The sequence below is a fragment of the Rattus norvegicus genome, chromosome 3 (assembly GCF_036323735.1).
Source record: "Rattus norvegicus strain BN/NHsdMcwi chromosome 3, GRCr8, whole genome shotgun sequence".
Lineage (NCBI taxonomy): Eukaryota > Metazoa > Chordata > Mammalia > Rodentia > Muridae > Rattus > Rattus norvegicus.
Window position 1 is genome coordinate 133,258,236 of NC_086021.1, and position 25,701 is coordinate 133,283,936.

The following is a 25,701-nucleotide window of genomic DNA, read 5'->3' on the forward strand; positions in this document are numbered from 1 at the left end:
ATTAAGAAAGGATCAAGACACTTGCTCTTGCAAGATTTGGCTGGAAGGGAAACAGCAGCCATACTGTACTCACATGCTTCTGATACCCAAATCCAGGTACTGTGCAAAGGGCTTTACAGATGTGAAAAAAGTCCTGCGTCAAATGAACCCAGTTTAGAGGATTATCTCACGTGAGCATTGCTTCCCTGTTCAAACAGATGCTGCTTGTGGACGTTAACTTTGACTGGACACATGGGCTCCCTGCTTGCTGTGTTCTTCCCTTCCCTCTGTCCAAGGCATTTGTGCATTCTGCCCCAACAAAGGCTGATCGGGGTCTTTAATATTCCCTGTCTCTGCTCCACCCACAGTCTGTGCTCTGTATCTCTTACTGGTTCTGTCTGCGTCTAGATGCCAACTGTAAACACTTCACCTATACCAGAGTAGGCAAGAAAGACAGACGGTCCTTGGGCTTCACCTGTGCCCCCAGACCCAGCCTTCTTGACCCTGGCCATCTTTTATATAACCCTCTCCTAGTACAAAAGATGGGCGGGGAAGGCAGAAGTCACAGAATTCACAGCAAGGCTGGGAGAAGGGATAGCGGTAAGATGAGATAAAGTCAGAGGTGGGGAGAGGAAGAAGGAACAGCCAAGAGGTTGAAGGGGGGCCTGGAAAGAGCAGAGAGACCTGAGGTGACAGTAGGGGACAGGAAGTCTAGCAAGAGCACCTATGCTCACCTTTTTGGCTTTCTTGTGTGTATATGTAAATAGCTTTACTATAAATATATGCATAAACAGCTGGTCTCAATCTAGTTTTCATTGCTTCCTGGTTGTCTGGTTTATTGTGAGACAGAGTCTCTACATAGCCTCATCTGTCCTGAAACTATGTAGACCAGGTTGGCTTTGAACTCACAAAGATCCATCTGACTCCACCTCTCTAATGCTGGGATTAAAGGCATGTGCCACACTTTTAGGATTTCAGCACTAAAAGTTGTGACCTGTCACTCATGCTGACTTTAAAGGCACAGGGCAATGACTATCACATGCTACTTAGAAAACAAAATAAACCACATTGTGTATACCTGTGTACACGGCTGAATAGAAACTCTGCTTCCAGGGTGGGCTCCAACTGGGGACTGGAGCACACACGGGGCCTTCCATGGCTATCTACTTACAGCTCCTGTGACTGACCTTAATTTTCGACATGTGGACTTGCTCACAAACAAAGTTATCACAAATGCTATTACATCTGCTGCACTTGTAACAGGCTGGATGTCGGGCGAGCACAGAAGTGGGTGTTGCCATCTGTGTCTCCAAAGCTCGATCTGTGGTGACAGTGACACAGCTCTCCCCATGGAGGTTCTTTGTCTGTCCTCAGCAAAGAATGACTTCTGCCAGTTAATGAACTTAGAGCCACCCGCTCACATCAGTCGCAGCCACTCACCCTGTCTGCTCGCTTGGGAGTCGAGGCTTTTCTAGACTAGAAAGAGAGCACAGCTGTATGCCCACTTAAATAGATCCCAGGCATCTGTTAGGGTATGCATGTTAATGAGGAAAACGAAGCTCTGCTTGCCCCTGAGGAGGCAGGGGACTATGGAAACATTTTCTCCAACAGAATAGCATTGTGAAACTGGGCCTAAACAATTATCTATGGTCTCTGGAATCGCGGACGGAAAGGGCAGTGGGTGGGTGTCGGGGGGAAGCAGATCGACTTGTTTCGTATTCTTAAAAACCCACAGAGAAACCTGGTGTGACTACAAGGCCAAGGATCCAGATAAGAGTGGGTTTGCCAGCGGGAACCGTGGAGGGCAGGGCGCTCTCGTGGTAGAGACTGAACGTCCTGAGAGAGCGAGTGTGTGTTGTAGGCTCAGTGGAATTTGCTTAATAAGTTGCACATTTGACATTGTAGGTCAGCTCTCCGGGTGCCAGGAGACAAAGCTTATTATATAATCACATACTTGTCCTTGCTGAAGTGAGTGCTGAGGGAAGGTCTCTGCCGTTTCCAAGCTCTCTCTGCTCGGCCAGTTGCTGAGGTGAACGGCCATCAGAGGCATGTTTTGAAAGCTGAGTCTCATCTGGGATGTCTGGCCCCTGCACTTACCTTATGCCGTCCTTCTCTGCAGAGGCCAGCTCGGGTCCGGGGGCAGGGGAAGAGCAGGCTATCTGATCTTGAGCTGAGCCAGGGATGAGAAGCTAGACTCCAAGTTTTTCAGCTTAACAGATTCCTGGCTGTTTGGCCACAGATCTTCCCCCCTCAGCTACAGTAACATGCTGTGTGGGACTCAGGACAAAAGCCTCTTCAATTCTGGCAGTGTTTGCTGCACATGGTGTCCATATCCAAACCGCGTCAAACTCCTGTGTTTGTTTCTGAAGTCTTTACAGACCTCTTCAAAACTGACAACGCTCCAGCATTTCACTGAAGGAAACCCTGGGCAAGCCTGCTGTCTTTGAGATGGTTTTCTTTTATCCAGCACTTCCGTGCTTTTGGAACAGGTAAATAAATGTAAATAATCCTTCTTCAAAGAAAGGCCATGTGAAGGTCAACTTGGTCTCTATGCCTATTCAGGAAGCGGCAGGAAGAGGAAAACTGGCTTTGAGCAGGTGACACCTTTATCTCTCAGCTGCCACCTTTTCTTGGCAACTGGCCAGGTACATACCAATCTGAGAAGGAAAGAATCCTTTTCTTCTAGACGTTAATATTAGGTCAGCCTCTGGGCATTTGCTTGACCTAGAATTGATATACTCCCATGTCATTTTTACCAAGTACCGAGAACATGGACAGAAGGGGTGAGTGAAGGGAGATTGGCAGCTGGAACTGCTTTATTCACTCAGAGCTAAGACAAGCGGAGTCTTTACTACGTATGAGCATCATCAGGCCCTTCGCAAAGAATCCTACTGAACTTTCCAACCCCATGAACATACTGTCGTGGTAAGACGGTTGCAGGTCACAGAAAGGCTCCAGTTTTCCCAACAGTAAGGGTGTGTGCCACCTCGGTAGTCTGGGGATATTCGGCAGAGTCTGCCCCTCCTCGCTGGTTGGTTTCCTCTTGAGGTGGAATGCAATAGATGCAGAAGACACAGCTAGATGCAGCAGCCTGCAGCAAGTGCACGAGGCCTGGCTGTCACGTGCCAGGCCTGCCTTTTCAGTATGGAAAGCGGTGGCTTTTTAAAAGGAACATTTTATTTGCAACTTTGTAGCCATTCCTAGGCTGCAAGAGGGATGTGACCCACCCTAAACCAATTAGGCATGAGGAATGAGGACCACTGTGACTAGCTCAGGCCAAAGAGGGCCGAGGGAGAAAGGGACACACACACTTCTTTGCTCTGAGAAAACCGACAGAGAACAAACAGCAGCACCAACTTCATTTCTCTTCCGTGGGATCCAGTGCACCAGTAAGCAAGGCAACATGGGGTTTAAATGTTTTATTCCAAATTATATCCAGAGATTTTGAAATTCCATTACCAGAAAATTCTAAATTCTTTGAAAAATTTTAAGATGAAAGAACACAAGTTGAAGTTCAAAATTACAAAGGCGTCTCCAGTGAGACAGGCTTTCCTGCTGGCTGGTAAATTCCTAGTCACATCCTAGTCCATAAACAACAAAAAAACTGTTTACTTAGTGTGTGGGTGTGTGAGCACGCACATGTGCACACCATGACACACGTGTAGAAGCAAGGGGACAACTTGTGAGAGCTGTGTGTCTTCTATCAAATGAATTCAGGGTATCAAATCCAGGTCCGTCAGGCTTGGTGATAAAATACCCCTGCCGAGCCACCTCATGGCTCCTAGGCCATCAACTTTAAATACTGACTAAAGCTCCCCCGCACCCCACATCCTATAAAGACATTCTTAAACTGATCCCATAAGGGAAGCCTGCTGGACTCATTTGCTTTCTTGGGAGCATGGGAAGAGGAGGAAAAGACAAAGGCTCAACTAGATGTGAAGCAAACACAAACACACAGCAAAACAACGAAGCAAGACAAATCCAAGGTTGCTGCAATGTATACATGCAAAACAGCCATAGATAATTATTTTGGGCAATGCGAATAGGAAACAGTGACCCAAGATAGTTAAAAAAACAAACAAACAAAAACAAAAAACCCAGACGTGGGTTAGTGACAATTAACAAACAGGATGAACAATGAAGATCAAGACTCACGCACAACACGGTGTCAGAGCAGGCAGAGAGCAAAACAAAAGATAACGGCATAAACGCTCTCCCAAACCTTCAGAACAGTTTTTTTTTTCCAAAAAAGTTTTTTTAACATCACATTTTATTATCTGGTAGGATCTGTCCACTGCTTCAAGAGCGTCTCAAATGTTATAGGACTAACAAGCACTTCTGAGTTGGATAACCGGCCACTTTTGAATTGTGACAGCATGTACAAGTCTTGCACAAGTTCAAGCCAGACCAAAAAAATAATAATAAAATAAAATAAAATAAAATGATCCTAGCATTGTGGAGTGGGGATAAGGCAGGAAGTCCTTAGGATAAGGTCAAGGAGCTCTCGGCATTGGAAAGCTACCAGGGGAGGGGTTAGTTTAGGGTATGACACTTGGTAGGAGGACAATGCTCCAGGGTGAGCCCCACACCCAACAGTTAACATACACTGGCTCAAAGGAAAGACAGGGGAAGTGGGAGGGAGGGAGGGAGGGAAGAAACAGAAAAGGAAGCTCGAGGAAGACAGGAACGTGTGTGGGCAAATAAAAGCAAGTTCCAGTGACGTGCTTCTAGAGCCCCCCATTAAGTTAAAAAATGAAAAGAAAAAAAAAAAGAAGGATAAAGAGCAGAAGACACAGCAAACACTAATCATAAAAGAGCTGAAGTGGCTACAGTCATTACGACAAAAGTGAACCTTAAAATTGATATTAAATTCAAAGGGTCAATACATTAAAAAGCCACAACGAATAAAACAGATTCCTAACAACGCATCTCAAAGTACATGAATGACAACAACAAAAACAACAGAACCGAACGAAAAACAATGTAGTGACTATAGTCAGAAAGGAACACCCCCTCAGCAGGAAATTTTAATATACATTTACATATATATCTGTATGTCTGTGTGCATAAGTGCAGAGGCCAGAAGGTAGCTTTGGATCCCTGGAACTGGCATTGCTCTAGGTTGTGAGCCACTCATATGTGGGTACTGGGAACTGAACCTGGGCAGTCTAAGGCACTGAGCCCTCTCTGCAGCCCCCAGTCCCTCTGCCTAAAACAAAGAAAGGCCCATAGAGTTCAGCCACAGCAAGGTTGGCAATGACCCAAGCCTCATGCATGCACGCAGAAGATACACTCCCGTCAGGTGAAAGACAGTCCACCACAGACCATGGCACATATCTGTAGAAAAGAGCTAGAGTTCTCCAAAGAACAATGGAAGATATGGAAAACTACTATGTGTGTGTTTGTTGGGGAGTGGGGATCCCCAAATTCCTGAAAACAAAGTGACATTTCCAAGCAACTCATCAATCAAAAAACAAGTCACAAGGAAAATTAGTAAAAAGTAATATATAGCATATTGATATTTATGAGCTGAGCTTAAACACTGCATCTAGTTGGTCAAACAAGTAATCAATCAAAGTTTTTTTTTTTTAGTCAATTTCAAACATGGTGACGACGTATTATTTCTAGATTATAAACTATAAGACACAACAAATCTTCAGATTATGCATGATTTTATTAAATATTTTAACACTGCAAAGTAAGTCAGCACATAAATATAAGAGTAGAGGCTGAGTAACCAGACACAGCAGCCCACACAGCGCGCCATTCAGGCCTCCAACATTACGGCAGCATAAGAGCCTCAAGTAACTTCATGAGAAGAACACTTTCCTCAGATACAAGGCTGTCAAGTACATGAACACTTGCAGGCAGACCTCATAATGGTTTGTTAGCATGAAGTATTCCCGTCCAGTCTCTTATCTAAATAGTAACTAATGACTATTCTGAAACATAGCACATAATTAGCCTAGATTGACAAGTGGGCTGTCAAAGCCACTATCTTGCTGGCCAGTCACTGGAGCAGTTAACTTTATCAAAGGCTTCTGACACAGTGAAGCTGGTCCTGTGCCGCTGGGTTTCCTGAAATCTGTCTTTAACACATCAGTGCTCTGTGGAGATGAGGGCCCCAGAGTTGCACCCATCCTCCCTTGCTGGGAACGCAGGGCTTCTCTGGGCAGATCTAGAGTGTAACTACTCCGACAAACTGTATTACCTTTCTGGGCATCTGAAAGACAAGTGGGTGCTGAGAACTGTTTCCTCCGAACAGAGTCCCCCAGCATCTCCTGAGTCCTTTGTGACCTATCACCGAGAAACAGCACAGCAGGACTGCCACAGGGTAAAGTACTGTCAGGCGGCCAGGCTGGAGAGCCGCTGGGCCCCACTCCGTCCTTTACTGGAGTGTCCTGAGAGCCCACACCCTGACTCTTCTCAGTCGCAACACTCTCGGTTTCTGTTAGAGAACCACACACAAATGGCTTTGACTTTGGTATTTCCCTGGGACCTCTCAGGGTTGTGTGCACGGACTCTGAGGTGAGTCTAGGAGACAGTTTCTTTTCGGCACCACCAAGGAAGGAGTGAGTATTCACTGAGTAAAGCAGCGACTCAGAGCCGGCTCCAAGTGCTTCTTTCTTCTGCAAATCAAAGCCTCCTTCGCCCCGGCATGGAAGAAACTCGGGAGCCACATCCTTTGCCAAGTTGTCTGAGTGTCTGCAGCTCCCATCCCCACACTGACAGTCTGAAGGCAAAGTTGTGGAAGTCATGGGTTTCACTTCTCTGTGCTTCCAATCCTCTAACCGCCTCTGTGAACTAGGCTCAGCCTTCCTCCTAGGCCACTGCTCACATACACTCCTGGGGATAGTCTTTCCACTGTTTGGTTTGCTTTCAACGTAATGTGGAGTATTTTGACTCACATCACTCCTCTCTGATCTTTCAACGCCCGTCAGCATCTCTGAAGCCAGGGGAAGTGCTACTATGTGCAAAGGAACATAAAATTAGGAGCATAAGAATAAGGGAAATTAATGCTCTAAAGAGATCAATATATTTATAATTTTGTGCATTGAAAAGAAAATGCATCAGTGCTGCACGAGTAAAAACATTCTTTCACTCATGTCCACAGACATGGTGGGGTTTGTGGCTGAAATGATAGTTATGTCATCTTGACACAAGCAGGAGTCACTGGAGAGGAGAGAGCCCTATTTTTCAGCTACTCCATCCACTTTCTCAGTGGGTTCTATACTTCAAGAGCTGACTGCAGTGCAACGTTGCTCCAAGTCTGATGTCAAGCATGAAGTTTCTGACAAAGTGTGGTAAGGCGCCCCTTTGTGAAAGCCAGAACATTGAACCAGATCAGAAGAAAAACAGCCACAGCGTCAAGTTTGAAGACTTGTGTCTCAGAGTACCCTGAGTTGACAAACAGAAGCTGCTTCTACTAGGGACATGATTTTCATGACTTTGCTCCCCAAACAAGGCTGCTTTCTTGTTACATGCCAGCACCCTTTGACCTACGGTGCACCAATCCGAAACTTAAGACAAGTCACGCCTGTGATACTATGAGAAATGCTTCAGAAGCCTGAACAACCCCTGCATCCAGGCGACCAGAAGGTCAAAAGCTGAATCTCCACATAGTCATGTTAAGTGTGTCCAATTAAGAATTCAGCAGTTTTCTTCTTATATTTCTACCAGTGTTTATTTTTCAGATTTTAAAGCTGTGTTATACGGTCTCATGCAATATCTGTCTCTGTGGCCCACTTCTGTCTTTACGTTTATAGTCAATAGCCCCGTTCCATCTGTTTACTGTCATTCTTTGTCACCTTGGGTATTTGAGCTCTTGTAAAAACAGCAAGTCTCTATTTTGTAAAAGCCTTACCCCATAAGCCAACCCCATGCTTGCTGTTGGTGTCTGTTGGTGTCTTCTAGCTTTTTCTCTTTTTTGATTTTATTAGACTAATATTTTTTTAAAAGGGTTCCTCTAATAGTTTGGAAGTTATATATTCATTTCTACCTCTTTGTTGGTGTTCCTAAAGTTTACAAATTTCTAAGAACATTCACTATACCTCTGAACATCTTCAGGTTGTTGCTTAAGTATCCTTTTAATTAGGTACATAATCTGTTAGCTTTGTTCTGTGTTTATTTGGTCTTTCTTTCATGGTGATAATGTTCTTTAAATATTTAGTGATTCTTGGTTAAACATTTATCTCTTAGATATCTTCAATGCAGTGTCTGGCTATGTATATGACTACGGAGCTAGTACAGGGGAACAGGTATGTTGCAAGGAAGTGGAAAGACCGAGAGCTGATGCCCCGGGCATAGAGGCTAACAGCGAATCCCTGACGTCCAAGTACTGAGAACGCTACCCTGTTTCCACTCAGTCCAACACCAGGGTTGGGGAAGGAAAAAGAGAAACAGGAGTGGGAAGGGAGGAGAAGGAACTGGAGAGGTGGGGAGGGGAGAAGGGAAGGGAGAGAGCTGGAGAGGAGGGGAGGGAGCTAGAGAGGAGGAGAGGAGGAAAGGGGAGGGGAGGGAACTGGAGAGGAGGGGAGGAGAAGGGAAGGGAGGAAACTGGAGAAGAGAAGGGAGGGGAGGGAGCTGAAGAGGAGGAGAGGGAAGGGGAAGGGAGGGGAGGGAAATGGAGAGGAGGGGAGGGAGCTGAAGAGGAGGAGAGGGAGGAGAAGGGAGGGGAGGGAGCTGAAGAGGAAGAGAGGGAAGGGGAAGGGAGGAGAAGGGAGGGGAGGGAGCTGAAGAGGAAGAGAGGGAAGGAGAAGGGAGGGAAGGAGAAGGGAGGGAAGGGAAAGGGAGAGGAGGGGAGGGGAAGGAAGGGGAGGGAGTGGGAGAGGAGGAGAGGGAGAAAAGGGAGGGGAGGGAGCTGGAGAAGAGGAGAGGGAGGAGAAGGGAGGGGAGGGAGCTGGAGAGGAGGGGAAGGGAGGAGGAGAAATAACACCTGCCTCCAGCTCAGCACAGTTCTGCACCACCCACTCATCACCCGCTCATCACCCACAGGCACCCACGAGCCACTGCCTCTCCTGGGACATATGATCCTGCGTGTGAAATAGGTTTGCTGTTGCTCTGACCTGCACTGTTAGGGGACAGTTGAGGGCAAGGTTTCCCCATTTCCTCGAATGCTACCATCTTGGTTTCAGGGGTTTCCTACAGTTTCTGGTCAAAACCCAGTTATATTTTTGCCTTTTCTCAGGCTTCATCATTCATAATCCTGTCTATCACTCCTGTCTATCATTCTTGGGATGGACATAATGGTGTTGGCTGGTAAGGCTGCACATCTGCCTTCACACAGAGACCATCAGGAAGCCAAATAAAGAGGAGTGAGAACTCACCTGAGTGGCCTGCCTGGGCGCAGCTGACTCTGCAGCCGGACTCTGCGATTGTCCCCAGCAACCCCACCATTGTAGCAAGCTTGCTAGCAGCACTCATAATCTTTTTCTCAGCTCTGGGGGTAATTCCAGGATATAAAATTAAAACAGTTTAAATAAAAAACACGAGACTCCTCAGCCCTGGGACTGTTTCCTAATGCCTCTGCCAACAGGGAGGGAAGCCCGGCCTAAGCCTCTCTATGACCACAGAACCAGTCCTGTGGTTCAGGGAATGACGGCGCACCGTCCGGGTGCAGTCTGGCCTCGAAGTGTACACTGAACTCACCCCTCTTCCTTCCCATTATCCTCCAAGATCTGCTGAAGGCAACTCAGGTAGTACTTGTGCATCTTCCGGGCAGTGTCCTGCCGCTCCCGCAACACTTCTGCCTTCACCATCTCCGTGGCCCTTTCCTTGCTCTCCTGAATGTAACGAAGCATGTCACCTGCGGGCGGTGAAGAAACCAATTTGGTAGACTCGAAAGAAAAGCGCTCTAGACTTACGATGGTGACAGCTGCACATGGGCAGGAACACAACCTATCTTGTCACATTCTGAAGGACTTGGGTAGAAGAACACAGTGAGCAGAAGCATGTGTTCTGTTGTTCCTCGTGATTCAAGGAGAGAAAAGAAATACCCAGAAAGAGAGAACAGAAAGGTGACGGCGGAAAGGAAGACGACCTCGCTCGTCTCCTGTGCCCGAAAGGCTCCGGTCTATCTTTAACCAATGCTCAGTAGCATTTACAAAACAGGACTAAACTCACGGGGTGATGTAGAAGATGTTTTGCAGAGTGGGAAGAATCATATTCCCTTCTGAAATTCACAGAAACTCATAATCGTACCTTCATCTTCATCGACACGACTTCCACTTGAAGCTAACTTAAAAACTAAATCTATAACTACATTCTGCATCTAGACTCTGCCACTTAGCTACAGCAGGAATGCTGGCTCACACAGGAACTGACTGCCAGTGACAGCAAGCATCTGAAAACCCCATGTTATACGTGCAGATGCTAGGGTCCACTTTTCCTTCCGTGAAATGGGAAAAATTAAAGTGAAGTTGCCACATGACCTCTAGCTACCCTTCTAAAAGGTAAGTAAGACATGACATCATGGTTATTGTGTCAGGATGAAGACAGCGTAATTTCCACTTCTTATTGGAAGCTTGTAAGAACAGTTTGTTAGCAGAAGCAGGCCTGTCTCTGACTGCTGCCTGCCTTTGGGACCCTTTCCTCCTACTGGGCTGCCTTGTCTAGTCTCAATAGGAGGAGATGTGCCTGGCTTTACTGCAACTTGATATGCCAAGGCTGGCTGATACTCATGGGAGGACTCCTCTTGAAAAGAAACAGAGGAGTGAATGGGCACTTGGGGGAAGAGGGAGAAAAGAGGGAGGAGAGAAGGAAGGGGAAACTGTGGTTGAGATGTAAAGGTAATTAGTTAATTAATTAACAAAGAAGAAAAAAAACAACAAAAGAATTATTTGTTTAACTATGCCCTTTGCTGGGACAAAGGATAACTGAAAAACAAGTCTCACTGGCCTTTTACATCTAAAAGCAACTCTGAAACCCAACAGCGTAGAACCTGAGACCTTTCCTGCCTTTTGTTAAAAATGAAAGCAATTTTAGGAGGAAAGTGTGTTTCTCTATCTAAGCCCTGACTGCTGTATGAGACATACACCCATGTCATGTGTGGGATGATGTCATAGGTGAGGCAGGTTACAAGATAGAAGGAGGCCTGTCATTGGATAAGAAGGAAGGATGGGTGGGAGAAAAGTTTGAAGGAAGAGGAGGAGATGGGAAAGGAAGGGGAGGAGAGAGAGGAGCCAAGAGAGACAACATGGAGGCTGACGCTAAGATTCCACACTGTACCTTTACAGGTTGTTATTAATGTTCTTAAGGGATGGATGTGTACCAGGCTTTGAATGTTTAGGTGGGCAATTATATCTTATCAATTAGATCAAAGGTTATTGTGTTGTGTGGTCTTTCTTGTGGAGAATTGAGTTTGGGAGAGGGTGTGGCGGCACCGGGGCTGCCATGTTGTTGGGATGTGTGTTTCAGGCAAGATATCCAGCAGATATCTTGGGGCACTGCGGTGTGGACCTAGTGGGGGATAAAAGACAGAATTTTTATTTTTTATAATTTTACAACAACAGTCATGCATTTCTGCAGTTAGAACACAGGAGTATTCACTCTGGAGACAACCTGGAGATGCTCTTACAAGTTGGACAGAACTGGCAAGGCCCTGGCAAATTCACAGCTGTTTGAAATAAGGAAAAATGATCCTGGCTGGATTCATCTTCACAGTCCTGAGTCTACGGTAGGACGTACTGCCGATCTCACTCAGGTGACACCTCCTCTCTCCTTCCCGGCTCTGTCCCTCCCTCTGCACAGGCTGCGGAGGTCCTGCCTCTTAGCCTACCTCAATCTTTGTGTGTTATGTTCTACAAGTTACTGATGCTGTAAAGATATTACATTTTAAGATAGCTTGATTCTAATGTCTAAACAAAAACTAAAAAGTTGATAATCAACAATATACAGGCAACAGACACACACACACACAACACACACACACACACACACACACACACACACACACAGATACATAAAATAAAAATAAATGATTAAAAGAAAAACCCAAACCTGTTTGTGTCAGCTGGATAAACTAATCCCTTTCTGTGTAATTTGAGGTGGTATTGACAATCTCTTCTAAGACTGAAGAAAAAGGAGGTTTGGAAAAGTCACTAAAATGGTAAACCCTAAATTTCCATTTCACGACAGTGCAAAAAAAAAAAAAAAAAAAAAAAAAAAGGCCCATGCCAGCAAGGATCTTGAGAACCCCTTTGGAGACTCACGTTTAATTTTTTTCACAGCTTTAATGTACTGCCCTCGGAGTTCTTCCAAGGCCTGCCCACTGCAGAGCAGCCTAGCACTCTCAGCGGCTCCTGCAGACAGTGACCTAAAAACACAGATCATAGAACCACAGAGGCTGTGAGTAGAGAGCTTTGCTTGGAATGTGTACTCTATAAGACCACCCGAGCTGTCCCAGCACCTCCCACAAAGGAGCTGCCATGGTTCAGTCATTAGGTCAGAGGAAGGCCAGGGAGGGAGCTGTTAGGAAGGTGCTCCCTTAGCACCCATGAAGCCCTGGGCTCCATCCCCAGACACCGAGTATGGTGGCACACACCTGCAGTCCCAGCACTCACTGGACTGAGGCTGAAACAAGGTAATCTTGAGGCACATGTGAGGCTAGCCTTGGGAAAGACTAAGCCTTATCTCAATAAAAACAACAACAACAGAGGAAATCAACATTATGATTGCCTCGGTAAATATCTACAAATCCACACAAGGAAAATGCACTGAAGTGCACATTGTAGGAGGTCCCTAGAACGCAGGGAAAGGCTTCTCTAACCGTGCCAGTAAAGGTCACGATAATCCCCAAGCCCCATTTTTTTAACATTGCACACGTCCAATAGCCTAAGTGACGTACAACAACAGAATAATAGCAGTCTTCCCCGTGAAGACACTTCAGTGAAATAAGACAGGGCGAGCGACAGTTCCCCTGCCATTAAGGCCCGTATGACCTGCACTCTTACTGTGGCGGTGTTCTGCAAAGGGCCCTCAGTGTCTCCAGCTTATTCTTCATGTCATGGTTCTCCTCTATTAGTTCTTCAACCACCCTGCTGTTCTCCTCTGTAACAGAAAGCCTGTTAGTCTGCTGCACCGTCCCACAGTTTGTACGCAGTGCCTTCAGTGGGGGCTGCCTCCTTCCGGCTCGCATTCCTCCGTCAGCCTGGCGCTGAAGCTCCTTTTACAGTTTTCTGAGCATCTAAAACCTGCTTAATCTTCCTCTCCACTGTACACATCCTGAACCTCGTGTCTAGCTGTCTGTGTATATCCCAGCTAAATGGAAGCTCTCCAGAATGGGTCTGTTTTGGGTTTTTTGTAGAACAATGGCTAAAACTCAGCACTGCATAGGATATGCAAGAGTTCTACCACCAAACTACATCCCCACAAAGATCTACTGAATTTTCTAATTCTACATATGCTTGGCCTCTAGCTTAGAATTCATATAAATCATTGAGAAAAACCTCGATATAAAATAAAGAGAAAATAGTCTAAAGTAGGTACCACTTTGAAAAAATACTATAAAGTGTTCACAGGAGGCTGACAGAGCTCAGGGGATATGAAGCTGGAAGTGTGCCCTGTAGATGCTTAACCTGAGGTGAAGTAAGAGTTGGGTGGGCCTGAGCAAACTCCTCTTTCTAAGCCTGAGTTTGTCCCATGTGTGAAATGGGAACAGTGTTACGTACCTTACAAATCACAGCATGGATAAAACAACAAATGTATAAAACCTCTTCCAAATCCTGGCAAACCAACACTCAGTAACTGTGAACAAAGCCACCCACCCACCAGCAGAGTCAGGAGCTAAGACACACTCAGTGGACTTTGACGCCACTTGCTCTGCTACTCTCCGGTAAATGCTATCAAAAAGGAACTTTAAACAAGCAAGCAGACCTGCAGATTTCACATAACAGACTTAAGAGTCGAATAGACTTATGGACTTACAGCGGCTACAGCTATCAAATGCCTTACTTCAGCCCTGGCCCTTTCCTCAGCCTGCTGTTTCCCGAGAAGCACCCACTTTCCCTGGAGTTTGTGAATTATTCAAGATAACAGCTTCAAAATGCCTATTTTATACCAGGTATGGTGACGCATGGCTTCCACCTCAGAGCTCAGGGGCTGAAGCAGGCAGATCTCTGTGAAGTCAAAGGCAACTTAGCCTGCAAAGCCAGTCCCAGGCTAGCCAGGGCTATATGATGAGATTCTGTTTCTAAATACATAAATAAAACACTATTCTGTGGTCACAGTGTACAGTGCTAAGATTACTGTGTATAAATCACGGTTACTGAGCAGGGGTCTAACAGTAAGGTATTACAATCCAATCCATTTTTAGCTGCCTTATGAAGGCTGGACTACAGTAGGGAAAGGAAGCAGAAAGGCTGGGCGGTGGATGCTGACAGCCAGGTAAGCCTAGAAGGGAATGGAAGACTAAGTGAGTGCTCGCTTGCCTCTCCCCACCCCCACCCTCCCACCCCCACACACAACTGTTTGAGACCCTGGTATTCAGGTTCGGGGTTTTCGATTATAATTATTCACTCAAACATTTACCGTTGCGAATATTGTGGTTAGCACTAAGACTGAAGATAAATGAGATGAGGCATAGATGGTCTCCAGCTAGGAGAACATAGGAAGACAACATTGCGAATGGAGAAAGTCAAGCAGAGGTACATGACCACACAGCTGTGCCCACTTCTCACAGTTGGGAAAGTCAAAGAGGATGTTGCAGGAACAGCATTTTGTGAGTTAATCCTAAAGCATGAAAGTTAGACCAAGGAGTAACTGGTGGGGTCAAGTCTACATGACAGTGTGACAGCCAGACGCAAAGAAAACGGGGAACATTTCAGACATAATGTACAGTCAAGAGAACAGGTGAAGGCTAGTGGTACAGAGGAAGGTGGAGGAGTGGGTAAAGCCTGCAGTTCAGACAGGAAACGGGACAAGTAGCAGATAACCCTGATAGCGCGCGCAAGAGGACTGGATAGAAGCTGGCCCAGACCCACATGCTTTATTTATGCTAGGTCCGCCTCCCAAAGCAAAGCTTGACTTGCAAACGCTGTCTGATCAATCAAGAAAGGAATGTTAAGCTCTTTAATTCAATTAGTAAATACAGATCAAAACTGGTTTATATTGACCCCAAGAGAGAACTGGTGCCCATATCAACAAAACATTCCATCTGAACTTTTCAGCCAGGACCCACCAGCCTCCTCCAGTGGCAGTGAGCCGGATGTGCTAACCTCCAAGTTTCTCCACCGTGGCTTTGTGCGTCCTTTCTAAATGCTGAAGGTGCCTGCGGCTCTTCTCCAGTTTCCTTCTCAGATCTTGACACTCCTGCTTTTCCTTTTCAAGTTCCTGAAAGCAGTGTCCACAGCATAAATCTTTCATTTCAAAGATCTTTTTATCTGTAAAAAAATTAAATGATACAAGACCTTTTTATAAAACTTTTGGGTTAAGGGGCCAAGCAAGAAAACAGGAACCCAGACGGCAGAACACATGGCCAAAGGCACAGCAGAATTCAAAGAGCTGGGTGCTCAAGAAGGAGACGGGGCTGAGCTCCAGTCCCACTATTTGCTGATTGGTTACTTAGCCTCCATAGGCTTAATGCTTTGATACACAAGACTTGATAATAGCAACCAGTTTAAAATTGCTATAAAGCCTAATGCCGAGATCTTAATATTGAATACCATTCTCCATAAAGAGAACTAGAATTTTTAAAGAAATGGCTAACCTCAAAAATAGAAGATAGTATATACAAAATAAAACAGAAATATCTTGCCAAGCTAGAAAGTAAAAAAAGAAGTAAGAATTATGAGCACAGAACAAGGACATGGGCAATAATCTGAAAGCTTTCCCTAGGTAAGTCTGGGCAATTTGAGCAGTGATTAAATACACTAATGAATTGTAAGGTATTGAAAAATAAAAATATGTGAATCATACAAATACTGAGGAAGATGGATAGACAAATAGTTGGATGAATGATCCAGTAAGCAAAGATTTTACTATAAAAACATGCTGAAACCAACTGGTAAATATAGAGACACGGTTAGAGTTGAAAGGATTATTTTACGAGTACTGAGAGGATGGGGGAAGAGTCAGCAGTGAGTGCCACAGTACGAGAAAGCTTTAGTGAGAGGTCGTTTGCCTGGCCCTCAACGTGCTCCCTACGGAGCTTCCTGGCTGCTGATGGAGGGAGGGCAGTGATTACACAGTGAATAAACTGCACATGGCTTTTGTCACCAGGTGATCAAAATCAGCCTCAACAATAAAAGAAAAATGGACACTGTGTATTTCCAGATGTGACGAGACAGCAGACTTTCAGCCAAGATGACACAATCTGAGAACAGATAAGCTCCAAGTGAGTAAGTTCTGTTTAAAAAAGGCGGGAGGTGAGAGAGAAATTTAGTCCTCAACATTTCAAGTGATGAAAGGCAGAGGGAAGCCGTGGGAAGGCTCTGCAGCAAAGGATGAGACAGCAGTTACCTAACGGGCGCCCGCCAGGTAAACGGGGCAGTGCACAGTCAGTGCTATACTAGGCAGCCCGGGGGTCAGCTGACAAAACGGGAAGGAGACAGCAGTTGATACCTCAATGTTAAATATACTGTACTAGGAGCACACAAAGGAAAATCCCTATTCTTAGAAAACACAGCCTGAGGCAGTTAGGCATAAAAGATCACAATTATGGAAAGTACCACACCCTCAGATAGTTCTACAATGAATGGCATCACACACACACACACACACACACACACACACACACACACACACACACACACACATATATAAATATGAACAAAACAGAAAGTCCTCAACAGCTACAACTAGCTAAACGAGTGTTCTGGGAAACTACTTTTATTCTTTTAACAATCTTTTTGTAAGTTTGAAATTATCTCCAAATTTGAAAATCCATTTAAAATGTTGGGGAGCCATAAACAGAATCCTGTGGGCTAGTATCTAGCATATAGTGAGAACACAGTAATAACAATATTGCTCCCAGCAACACATAGAATTTATAAAAAGTTACACAGAAGTGTTAGGGAAGATGGGTGGCTACAACTGCAAACGATGCGCTGGAGGAGGAACAGATGCGGGGGAGCGCGGGGAAGGCGTATGGGTCATTTTGGGAGTCAGGTCCAGGGACATCCCTCGTAGCCCTCCTGACTGCTCCGGGTCTTTCCAGTGATGCTGTTTATGTTCATAACGCAGAGTTGTAGAAGCATCACACTGGCACAGCCAGTGGATTCCAGACGTGAGATGCTGATGGTGAGACTAAAAATCAGGCAAACATGTCTACGGACAAGGAATAGCTAAACTGTGACTAATACCTGTGAACAGTACCACAGTCTATATTGATAAAAACAGATAAACTGAGTGTCAGCACAGGGGCCCGCTGAGTGGCATGTCGTCACGTGAAAAAACTCAGATTACAAGAATGTATATTCATCAATTGTTATAATGTTTAAATTTATGTATATGTATGTATGTATAAAGAAAAGAAAAAGCAACAAAAAGACTTGAAAATCAGCTCTGTTAACGCTGCCTGGGAGACGCTGTGGAAGGAGCAGTGGGAGAGTACAACAGACCTTCTATTTCTTTCTTTGTTTTTTTCTTATCGGGAAAATAAAATTTATTGTAACTGGTTAAAAGTTTGGTATCCTTTTTTTTTTTTTTAAATTTTATTTATTATATATAAGTACACTGTAGCTGTCTTCAGATACACCAGAAGAGGGCATCAGATCTCTTTACAGATGGTTGTGAGCCACCATGTGGTTGCTGGGAATTGAACTCAGGACCTCTGGAAGAGCAGTCGGGTGCTCTTACCCGCTGAGCCATCTCTCCAGCCCGGTATCCTTTTTTTATTTTACATTTTTTATTGGATATTTTTTATTAACATTCCAAATATTAGACCCTTTCCTGGTTTCCTATCCATAAACTCCCTATCCCATCGCCCTCCCCCTTCTTCTATGAGAGTGTTCCCCCACCCACCCATCCCTTCCCACCTCCCTGCCCTGACATCCCCTACACTGGGGCATCTAGTCTTGACAGGACCAAGGGCTTCTCCTCCCATTGGTGCCCAACAAGGCCATTCTCTGCTACACATGTAGCTGGAGCCATGGGTCTGTCCTTGTATACTCTTTGGATGGTGGGTTAGTCCCTGGGAGCTCTGGTTGGTTGGCATTGTTGTTCTCATGGGGTTGCAAGCCTCTTCAGCTACTTCAATCCTTTCTCTAACTCCTCCAGTGGGACCCCATTCTCAGTTCAATGGTTGGCTGAAAAAAATCCTCTGTATTTGTCAGGCTCTGGCAGAGCCTCTCAGGAGAAAGCTATATCAGGCTCCTATCAACATGCACTTCTTGCCATCAGCAATACTGTCTGAGTTTGGGGGTTGTATATAGATGGGCTGGATCTCCAGGTCATCAGGGCAGTCTCTGAATGGCCTCTCCTTCACTGTTTGTTCTACACTTTATCTCCATATCTCGTCGCTTATGAATATTTTTGTTCCTCCTTTTAAGAAGGACTGAAGCAGGGGCTGGGGATTTAGCTCAGTGGTAGAGCACTTACCTAGGAAGCACAAGGCCCTGGGTTCGTTCCCCAGCTCCGAAAAAAAAAAGAACAAAAAAAAAAAAAAAAGAAGGACTGAAGCATCCACTCTTTGCTAGTCCTTCGAGCTTCATGTGGTCTGTGGATTGTATCTCGTGTATTCCAAGTTTTTGGACTAATAACCACTTATCAGCGAATGCATACCATGTGTGTTTTTTGTGTTGGGGTTACCTCACTCAGGATATTTTCTAGTTCCATTCATTTGTCTATGAATTTCATGAAGTCATTGTTTTTAATAGCTGACTAGTACTCCATTGTGTAGATGTACCACATTTTCTGTATCCATTCCTCTGTTGAAGGACATCTGGGTTCTTTTCAGCTTCTGGCTATTATAAATAAGGCTGCTATGAACATAGTACAGCATGTATCCTTGTTATATGTGGGAGCATCTTTTGTGTATATGCCCAGGAGTGGTATAGCTGAGTCCTCAGGTAGACTATGTCCAATTTTCTGAGGAACCTCCAGACTGATTTTCAGAGTGGTTGTACCAGTTTGCAATCCCACCACCAACAAGGAGTAGTGTTCCTCTTTCTCCACATCCTCGCCAGCATTTGCTGTCACCTGAGATTTTTATCTTACCCATTCTGACTGGTGCAAGGTGGAATCTCAGTATTGTTTTGATTTGCATTTCCCTGATGACTAAGGATGTTGTACATTTCTTTGGGTGTTTCTCAGCCATTCGATAATCCTCAGCTGAGAATTCTTTGTTTAGCTCTGTCCCCCACTTTTTAATAGGGTTATTTTATTCTTTGGAGTCTAACTTTTTGAGTTCTTTCTATATATTGGATATTAGCCCTCTATTGGATGTAGAATTGGTAAAGATCTTTTCCCAATCTGTTGGTTGCCATTTTGTCCTAATGACAGTGTCCTTTGCCTTTTATGAGGTCCCATTTGTCAATTCTTGATCTTAGCTCATAAGCCATTGCTGTTCTGTTCAGGAAATTTTCGCCAATGCCCATGTTTTTGAGGCTCTTCCCTAAATTTTCTTCTATTAATTTGAGTGTATCTGGTTTTATGTCGAGGTCCTTGATCCACTTGGACTTGAGCATTGTACAGGGCGATAAGAATGGATCAATTTGCATTCTTCTACATGCTGACCTCCAATTGAACCAGCACCATTTGTTGAAAATGCTATCTTTTTTCCACTGGATGGTTTTAGCTCCTTTGTCAAAGATCAAGTGACCATAGGTGTGTGGGTTCATTTCTGGGTCTTCAATTCTATTCCATTGAGCTACCTGCCTGTCTCTGTACCAATACCATACAGTTTTTATCACTATTGCTCTGTAATACTGCTTGAGGTCAGGGATGGTGATTCCCATAGAATTTCTTTTATTGATGAGGATAGTTTTAACTATCCTGGGTTTTTTGTTATTCTAAATGAATTTGCAAGTTGAGTTGGAATTTTGATGGGGATTGCATTGAATCTGTAGATTGCTTTTGGCAAGATGGTCATTTTTACTATATTAATCCTGCCAATCCATGAATATGGGAGATCTTTCCATTATCTGAGATCTTCAATTTCTCTCTTCTGAGATTTGAAGTTCTTATCATACAGATCTTTCATTTGTTTGGTTAGAGTCACACTTAGGTATTTTATGTTATTTGTGACTACTATGAAGGGTGTCATATCCCTAATTTCTTTCTCAGCCTGTTTATCCTTTGCATAGAGGAAGGCTACTGATTTGTTTGAGTTAATTTTATATCCAGACACTTAGTTGAAGTTGTTTATCAGGCTTAGTAGTTCTCTGGTGGAACTTTTGGGGTCACTTAGGTATACTCTCATATCGTCTGCAAATAGTGATATTTTGACTTCTTCCTTTCCAATTTGTATCCCTTTGACCTCCTTTTGTTGTCTGATTGCTCTGGCTAGGACTTCAAGTACTATGTTGAATACATAGGGAGAGAGTGGGCAGCCTTGTCTAGTCCCTGATTTTAGTGGGATTACTTCAAGTTTCTCTTCATTTAGTTTGATGTTGGCTACTGGTTTGCTGTATATTGCTTTTACTATGCTTAGGTATGGGCCTTGAATTCCTGATCTTAGATAGCTCAGCGGTTAAGAGCACTGACTGCTCTTCCAAAAGTCCTGAGTTCAATTCCCAGCAACCACATGATGGCTCACAACCATCTGTAATGGGATCCAATGCCCTCTTCTGTTGTATCTAAAAAAAAAAAAAAAAAAAAAAAAGCTACAGTGTACTCATATAAATAAAATAAATAAATCTTTTAAAAAAATACAAAGACCTTCTACTTCTTACCAAGTGCTGCGTCACTGGCTGTTAGCTTGCCTACTTCCCTCCATGCCTATGTTCTTGGCATGTGTCAAAATATTTTATCATCAGTCAAAATTACTGAAAAACAATAAGATTAGGAAACTGTATCCAAAGCTAACACCCCCTGTGGTAACTTCCAGAAGTAGTACTATAAAGGACTTTCATAATGAGCTTATGGATATGCTTAAGGAAAATGACAAGAGAAATGAGAAGGAAAATCTTCATACAGTGCCGCTGGTCTTTGGCCCAGGCCAATTACTGCCATAGGAAGCCAAGTCACACCTAAATTTTATCTCTACCATTTAACAGATTACAGAACTCTCATGCCATTACAAATGAAATATAAAAAACAAAACACAGACTAGGATCTATCATCCTCCGGCCGCCTAGAACCCGAGGTCAGGGGAAAGGTTCTGACGAGGACGATGATGATGAGGATGATGATGAAAGCACCCGACAACTCACGATCCAGGGACCTGAAGTGAACGGGGATGTGTGAGCCTGAAGTGAATGGGGATGTGTGAGCCGGAAGTGAACGGGGGATGTGTGAGCCGGAAGTGAACGGGGATGTGTGAGCCAGTACACAGGATTTGCCCCAGCCTCTGTCAGCTCTTCCAGATTCTAACAAAATGGCAGTTCTGCAGCAGAAGGGCGTGCACAGGGCAGGATCAAACACAAGGAGTCAGTTCACTGGAAGGGATGGGGTCTTGTGAATTTGTCTGTTACTGGTTCAGAAATCTCAGGGAATAGGCCATAGCCTGCTATTACCAGGTAAACTCTTGACTGTGAAGGGCCTTGGCATAGTATGAGGTATAAGTTACTTGGGGGCTGGAGCGATGACTCTGCAGTTTAGCACACTGGCTGCTCTTCCACAGGAGTTGGGTTCGATTCCCAGCACCCTTATGGGGACTCAAACTGTAACTCCATGCCCTCTTCTGGCTTCTGTGATACACAGAAATCAGGCAAAATACTCAAACACATAAATTTAAAATTTTTAAAACTTGAAAGATGTTACCTGAAAAAGTCGAAATCTTACTGCATCAAACGCTTACGCATTACCATGCACTTTGTTATGTGATAGAAGCAGGTAGAGTAGCACCATTCCCGTCCTGAAATTTGCACACCTACAACAGCCATCAGAGCCTCTCAGAAAGGCTACCATGATAAGACACTGGCAGGATGGCCCAGTGGTAGAAGCACTGCTGCACGTGCCTGGTTGCTTGGGTTTTAGCCCCAGACACCATAGAAGGAAAGCAGACTATAAAGTTGTCCTTTGATCTCCACACATGTACTACATGTACTACATGTGTCCCTACCCTACGACTGCACGTACACATGCACACATATACACATCAAACATAAAATATAACAGGAGAAACAACCAGGGAAACAGGATAAATGGGGAAGAGGGACAACATGGAGGGGAGAATGGATAAATAACAGTAAAATAACAGTTTGAAATAGCCATAGGGATCATAGTGTATATTTACCTAGCATTATATACATGTATGTGAGCACACACACGCATACACGTGCATACCACATGCATACACACAACATAAATGAAGTTATGATACATGGGGACATAATGACTTCCCGTGAGTCACAGATCCAACAAAGCCCAGTACCAGGCATGAGAAACCTTTTGAGTTTTAGTTGCCAAGTTAGTCTAAGAGACTCCCAAAACAAGGACTTACACTGCCCTTGGCTGCCTCCCTGAAATTGAAGATGAAATTGTCCCTATTGCAGAGGACAACACACACTTTGGGGGATTTGAGCTGGATCTAAACTGAAAGTCTCCTCCCTGAAAACCACCTTTCTTAGTACCACATGTTGATATACAAGCTCAAGGGAGAAAAGCAGTCAGAGGTCCCCCAGCTGTCACACCCACAAACCACGACACTGAGCAACCCACAGATAAATGAAGCTCTCGCCTCTCCTCAAAAAATATCCTTCTGCAGAAGCTGCAACAGGTCAGAACGCTGTTTGTGGGGCACCCGTTTCTAAATGATACATTTGCAACGTAACTCCTACATGGCTCAGGGACATCACGGAGATGGGGGTGGGGGAGTCTGACGTAAGGTTATATTTCCTAGATATGACAAGAAAGCTGCACTAATGAAATCTCCACAAAACGGCTGTGTAAACAAGGCCTGAACAATTACAATACCAGGTGACATGCCAAAGTAGATAAGGTATTTCTCCCAGGGCCCCGCCCCTAACAAAGAACTAAGGAATGCAAAAGATGGGGGGGGGGGCAGGGAGAGGGAGAGAAAGAGGGAGAGACAAGGGAGGAAGGGGGAGAAAGGGATGGAAGGGGGGGGAGAGAAAGAGAATGAATAAATTAGTCTTTCCCAGGAATGAGTGCACGGACTATCCAATTCTAAATGGTCTGCCCTGAAATTAAATACTCATAAGCAACACTAAATAGACTGCAATTATCTATTTATTCACACACACACACACACACACACACACACACACACACACACACACACACCAATAATAGTGAAGTAAAAGGACAGAAGGGAATGAAGGGAGGTGAGGGAGAAACTGAATGATGTAATCTTATTTTAATTAAATAAAAAGAGAAAGAACTGATGCCAGTTGAAGGGGTTTGAATGCACACGCTCCACTGTTTCCTATTCAGCACTTCTCGAATGTGAAACACTTGTTTCTCAACGGCTTGGATTAACTGTCCGACTGCTCTATGGAACTCTCCGTCCTCATCCTTGACGGAAGGAAGCACGTCAGGATGGAGGAGGGTCTAAGTGAGCCCTGCCCCTAAACACCAACTGCAATCTAGACAGGAAACAAAATCAGTACCGGTTTCTGCTTCCGCTTCCAGCAAGGCCGACGACTGTGCACAGGGTCCAGAGGTGGAGACAGGAAGGGGTGCTGGGACCCCAGAATCTCCCTGACCAGTGTTCCAGCTGACAGCATCTGCAGAGGTCTTGACCACATTTCTCTGAAATAAAATGTCTTCATTCTTAATGCCTGGGGAAAATATCTACAAATATTTGTTTAAAATCCTAACATTAAAGAATAAAGAAATATAACTCCAATATTAAAAATACAAAAAGAAAGCACTGCCTGTCAACAACCTTGCTCAAATGTCAGCAGTAACTCTCTCTCAGGACGGTGTATGAACAGCATCCAATGTGCCAATGGTCAGGCCTCCCTGTCTGGCTACACCACAAGACGGGAGATAGTGAATGGTTTTGGAATTACTCCGGAAAAGCTAACACACTTTCACTAGCCACTATGATACAAATATTTTACTTCCTAACATATCCAAAATAAGTACTTTAACATATTCTGTTCCTCGGTAGAAAAGACCACTTGATGCCAAATTAAAGACAGACGATGCTTACAGAAATGATCTGTGGCACAAGCCCTTTCCTCGCTAACACGGAAGGCCCTTAGTGCCCATCACTCTCACGGGCTTTAAAGCGCGGTTTCCAGATTTCAGACGCCTACTACCTACCAAAGAAACAGAGCACATGGTGTCGCTCTCTTGTCTCTGGAGGGGGACAGAATGCACCACCTTAAGTTTGCTTGAAATTCTTCCAAGAATACTTCCATTTTCTTCTATCCATTAAGAGCTATTTTATTAGTATCTTTTGATAAATAATTTCTTGAGAATTGTCTTTCTCATTTCCTGCACCTTTCCGTCCTTGCAGGCTTTGGGGTGGGGGGTCTACTTCAATTTCCACGAGCAATTCTAAATCCTATGGGTTTAACAAAGTATAAATCAGCCTTTTGTATTTATGGAGAGTATACTGCGAAAGTGGGATCACTGAGTGACCCACAGTGTCCTGAGCTGTGCTGCTTCTATGACAAACTGGAGATTAGGCGTTTCAAGTCATCTTCCTCAGGAATGGAATTTGACCCACCCAAGGACAGCTGTGAACATCTAAACTCTTAGCTGATTGTCTCATGTCCACAGCCATGAGCCAGATAGGTCACACAGATGAGCTCCCACTGCTTGTGCAATTAGAAGCCCTGACAGACCTCCAGATGAGAAGACCTTGAAAATTTGCATTTTCACTATAGGAAAGGTCAAACTCCTGAGCAACTAAATATGAATATTATAAACACCTTTAATAAACACGTGCAGGTGAAAGGTGGTACCACGTTTTTACTTGTAAAAATTGGGAGTCTTTTGGAAACACTGGCATAATTTTATCACTTATACTCTTAAAACTTGCTATTTTTCTTATTTTCATTATTTTCCCCCATTATTCTCAATGAAGTATTTAGCAATGCTCTTGGGAAGTGCTCTTGCCAGTCAGTTTTATTGATGGCAACTATGTAATAGCAATACTGTTGTAAAATCTAGGATAAACACATGAACCAGGATGAGGTGCACTGACCACATCAGCTCCTCTGGCTCTAAGGTCCATTTTCATTTATAGAGGATGCACACAGGCCAACAGATACCAAGCTTAGAGCTGGGCCAGGGAGGGTCAACCACAACATGGGTTTGCCCAAAGCAACTCGATAATTTGTCTCTTACACCAGAACACCCATCCCCATCATATAAGCATTTCCGGTAGACATTAGCCCCAGATGCTCAAAAGTGGCCTTGAGAAGCCTTTGTGACTTCTTCCCAGACCCAAACTCTGATGTCTAAAGCTTGCTCAGAGTATCTTATCAGACACTCCCCCACTTCTAGTCTTAAACACTGAAACAGCTGACCAGATACTACAACACGAGTCTAAAAATGTCATCAATGCCTCATCTCTTCAATCCTAAGTTGGTCAGACTGGTTTTAACTGGTCTTAGACAGTGTTTGTGTGACTAAAAGAACACAGGGAATTCATTCTGCAAGCACACACATAGGACATCTATGAAACTGGACTCTAAGAATTTCAGT

General features: G+C 44.4%; 1 protein-coding gene and 1 long non-coding RNA gene across 17 annotated transcripts in view; one reads left to right on the forward strand and one right to left on the reverse strand.

Annotated features, from left to right (window-relative positions):
- Positions 1–25,701, reverse strand: part of Cep152 (centrosomal protein 152) — an 88,293-nt gene that overhangs the window by 14,257 nt on the left and 48,335 nt on the right. For 8 of the 16 annotated variants that reach the window (XM_039106547.2, XM_039106550.2, XM_039106551.2 and 5 more), the window contains 7 exons: positions 23,649–23,790; positions 15,192–15,356; positions 12,930–13,026; positions 12,189–12,292; positions 9,628–9,784; positions 9,306–9,418; positions 3,384–6,946 (listed from right to left, as the gene is read on the reverse strand). In XM_039106547.2, coding sequence (XP_038962475.1) covers positions 5,940–6,946; positions 9,306–9,418; positions 9,628–9,784; positions 12,189–12,292; positions 12,930–13,026; positions 15,192–15,356; positions 23,649–23,790 — 1,785 coding nt within the window. In that variant the 3' untranslated portion in view covers positions 3,384–5,939. Of the gene's footprint in view, positions 1–3,383; positions 6,947–9,305; positions 9,419–9,627; positions 9,785–12,188; positions 12,293–12,929; positions 13,027–15,031; positions 15,357–23,648; positions 23,791–25,701 lie in introns of those variants that run through there. The other 8 variants (XR_010064629.1, XR_010064628.1, XR_010064627.1 and 5 more) reach the window with 4 other exon arrangements.
- On the forward strand, positions 1,944–11,933 carry LOC120101652 (uncharacterized). Its single transcript, XR_005502418.2, has 4 exons — positions 1,944–2,468; positions 8,179–8,237; positions 9,167–10,430; positions 11,506–11,933. It is a non-coding gene; the product is annotated as an uncharacterized LOC120101652 (long non-coding RNA).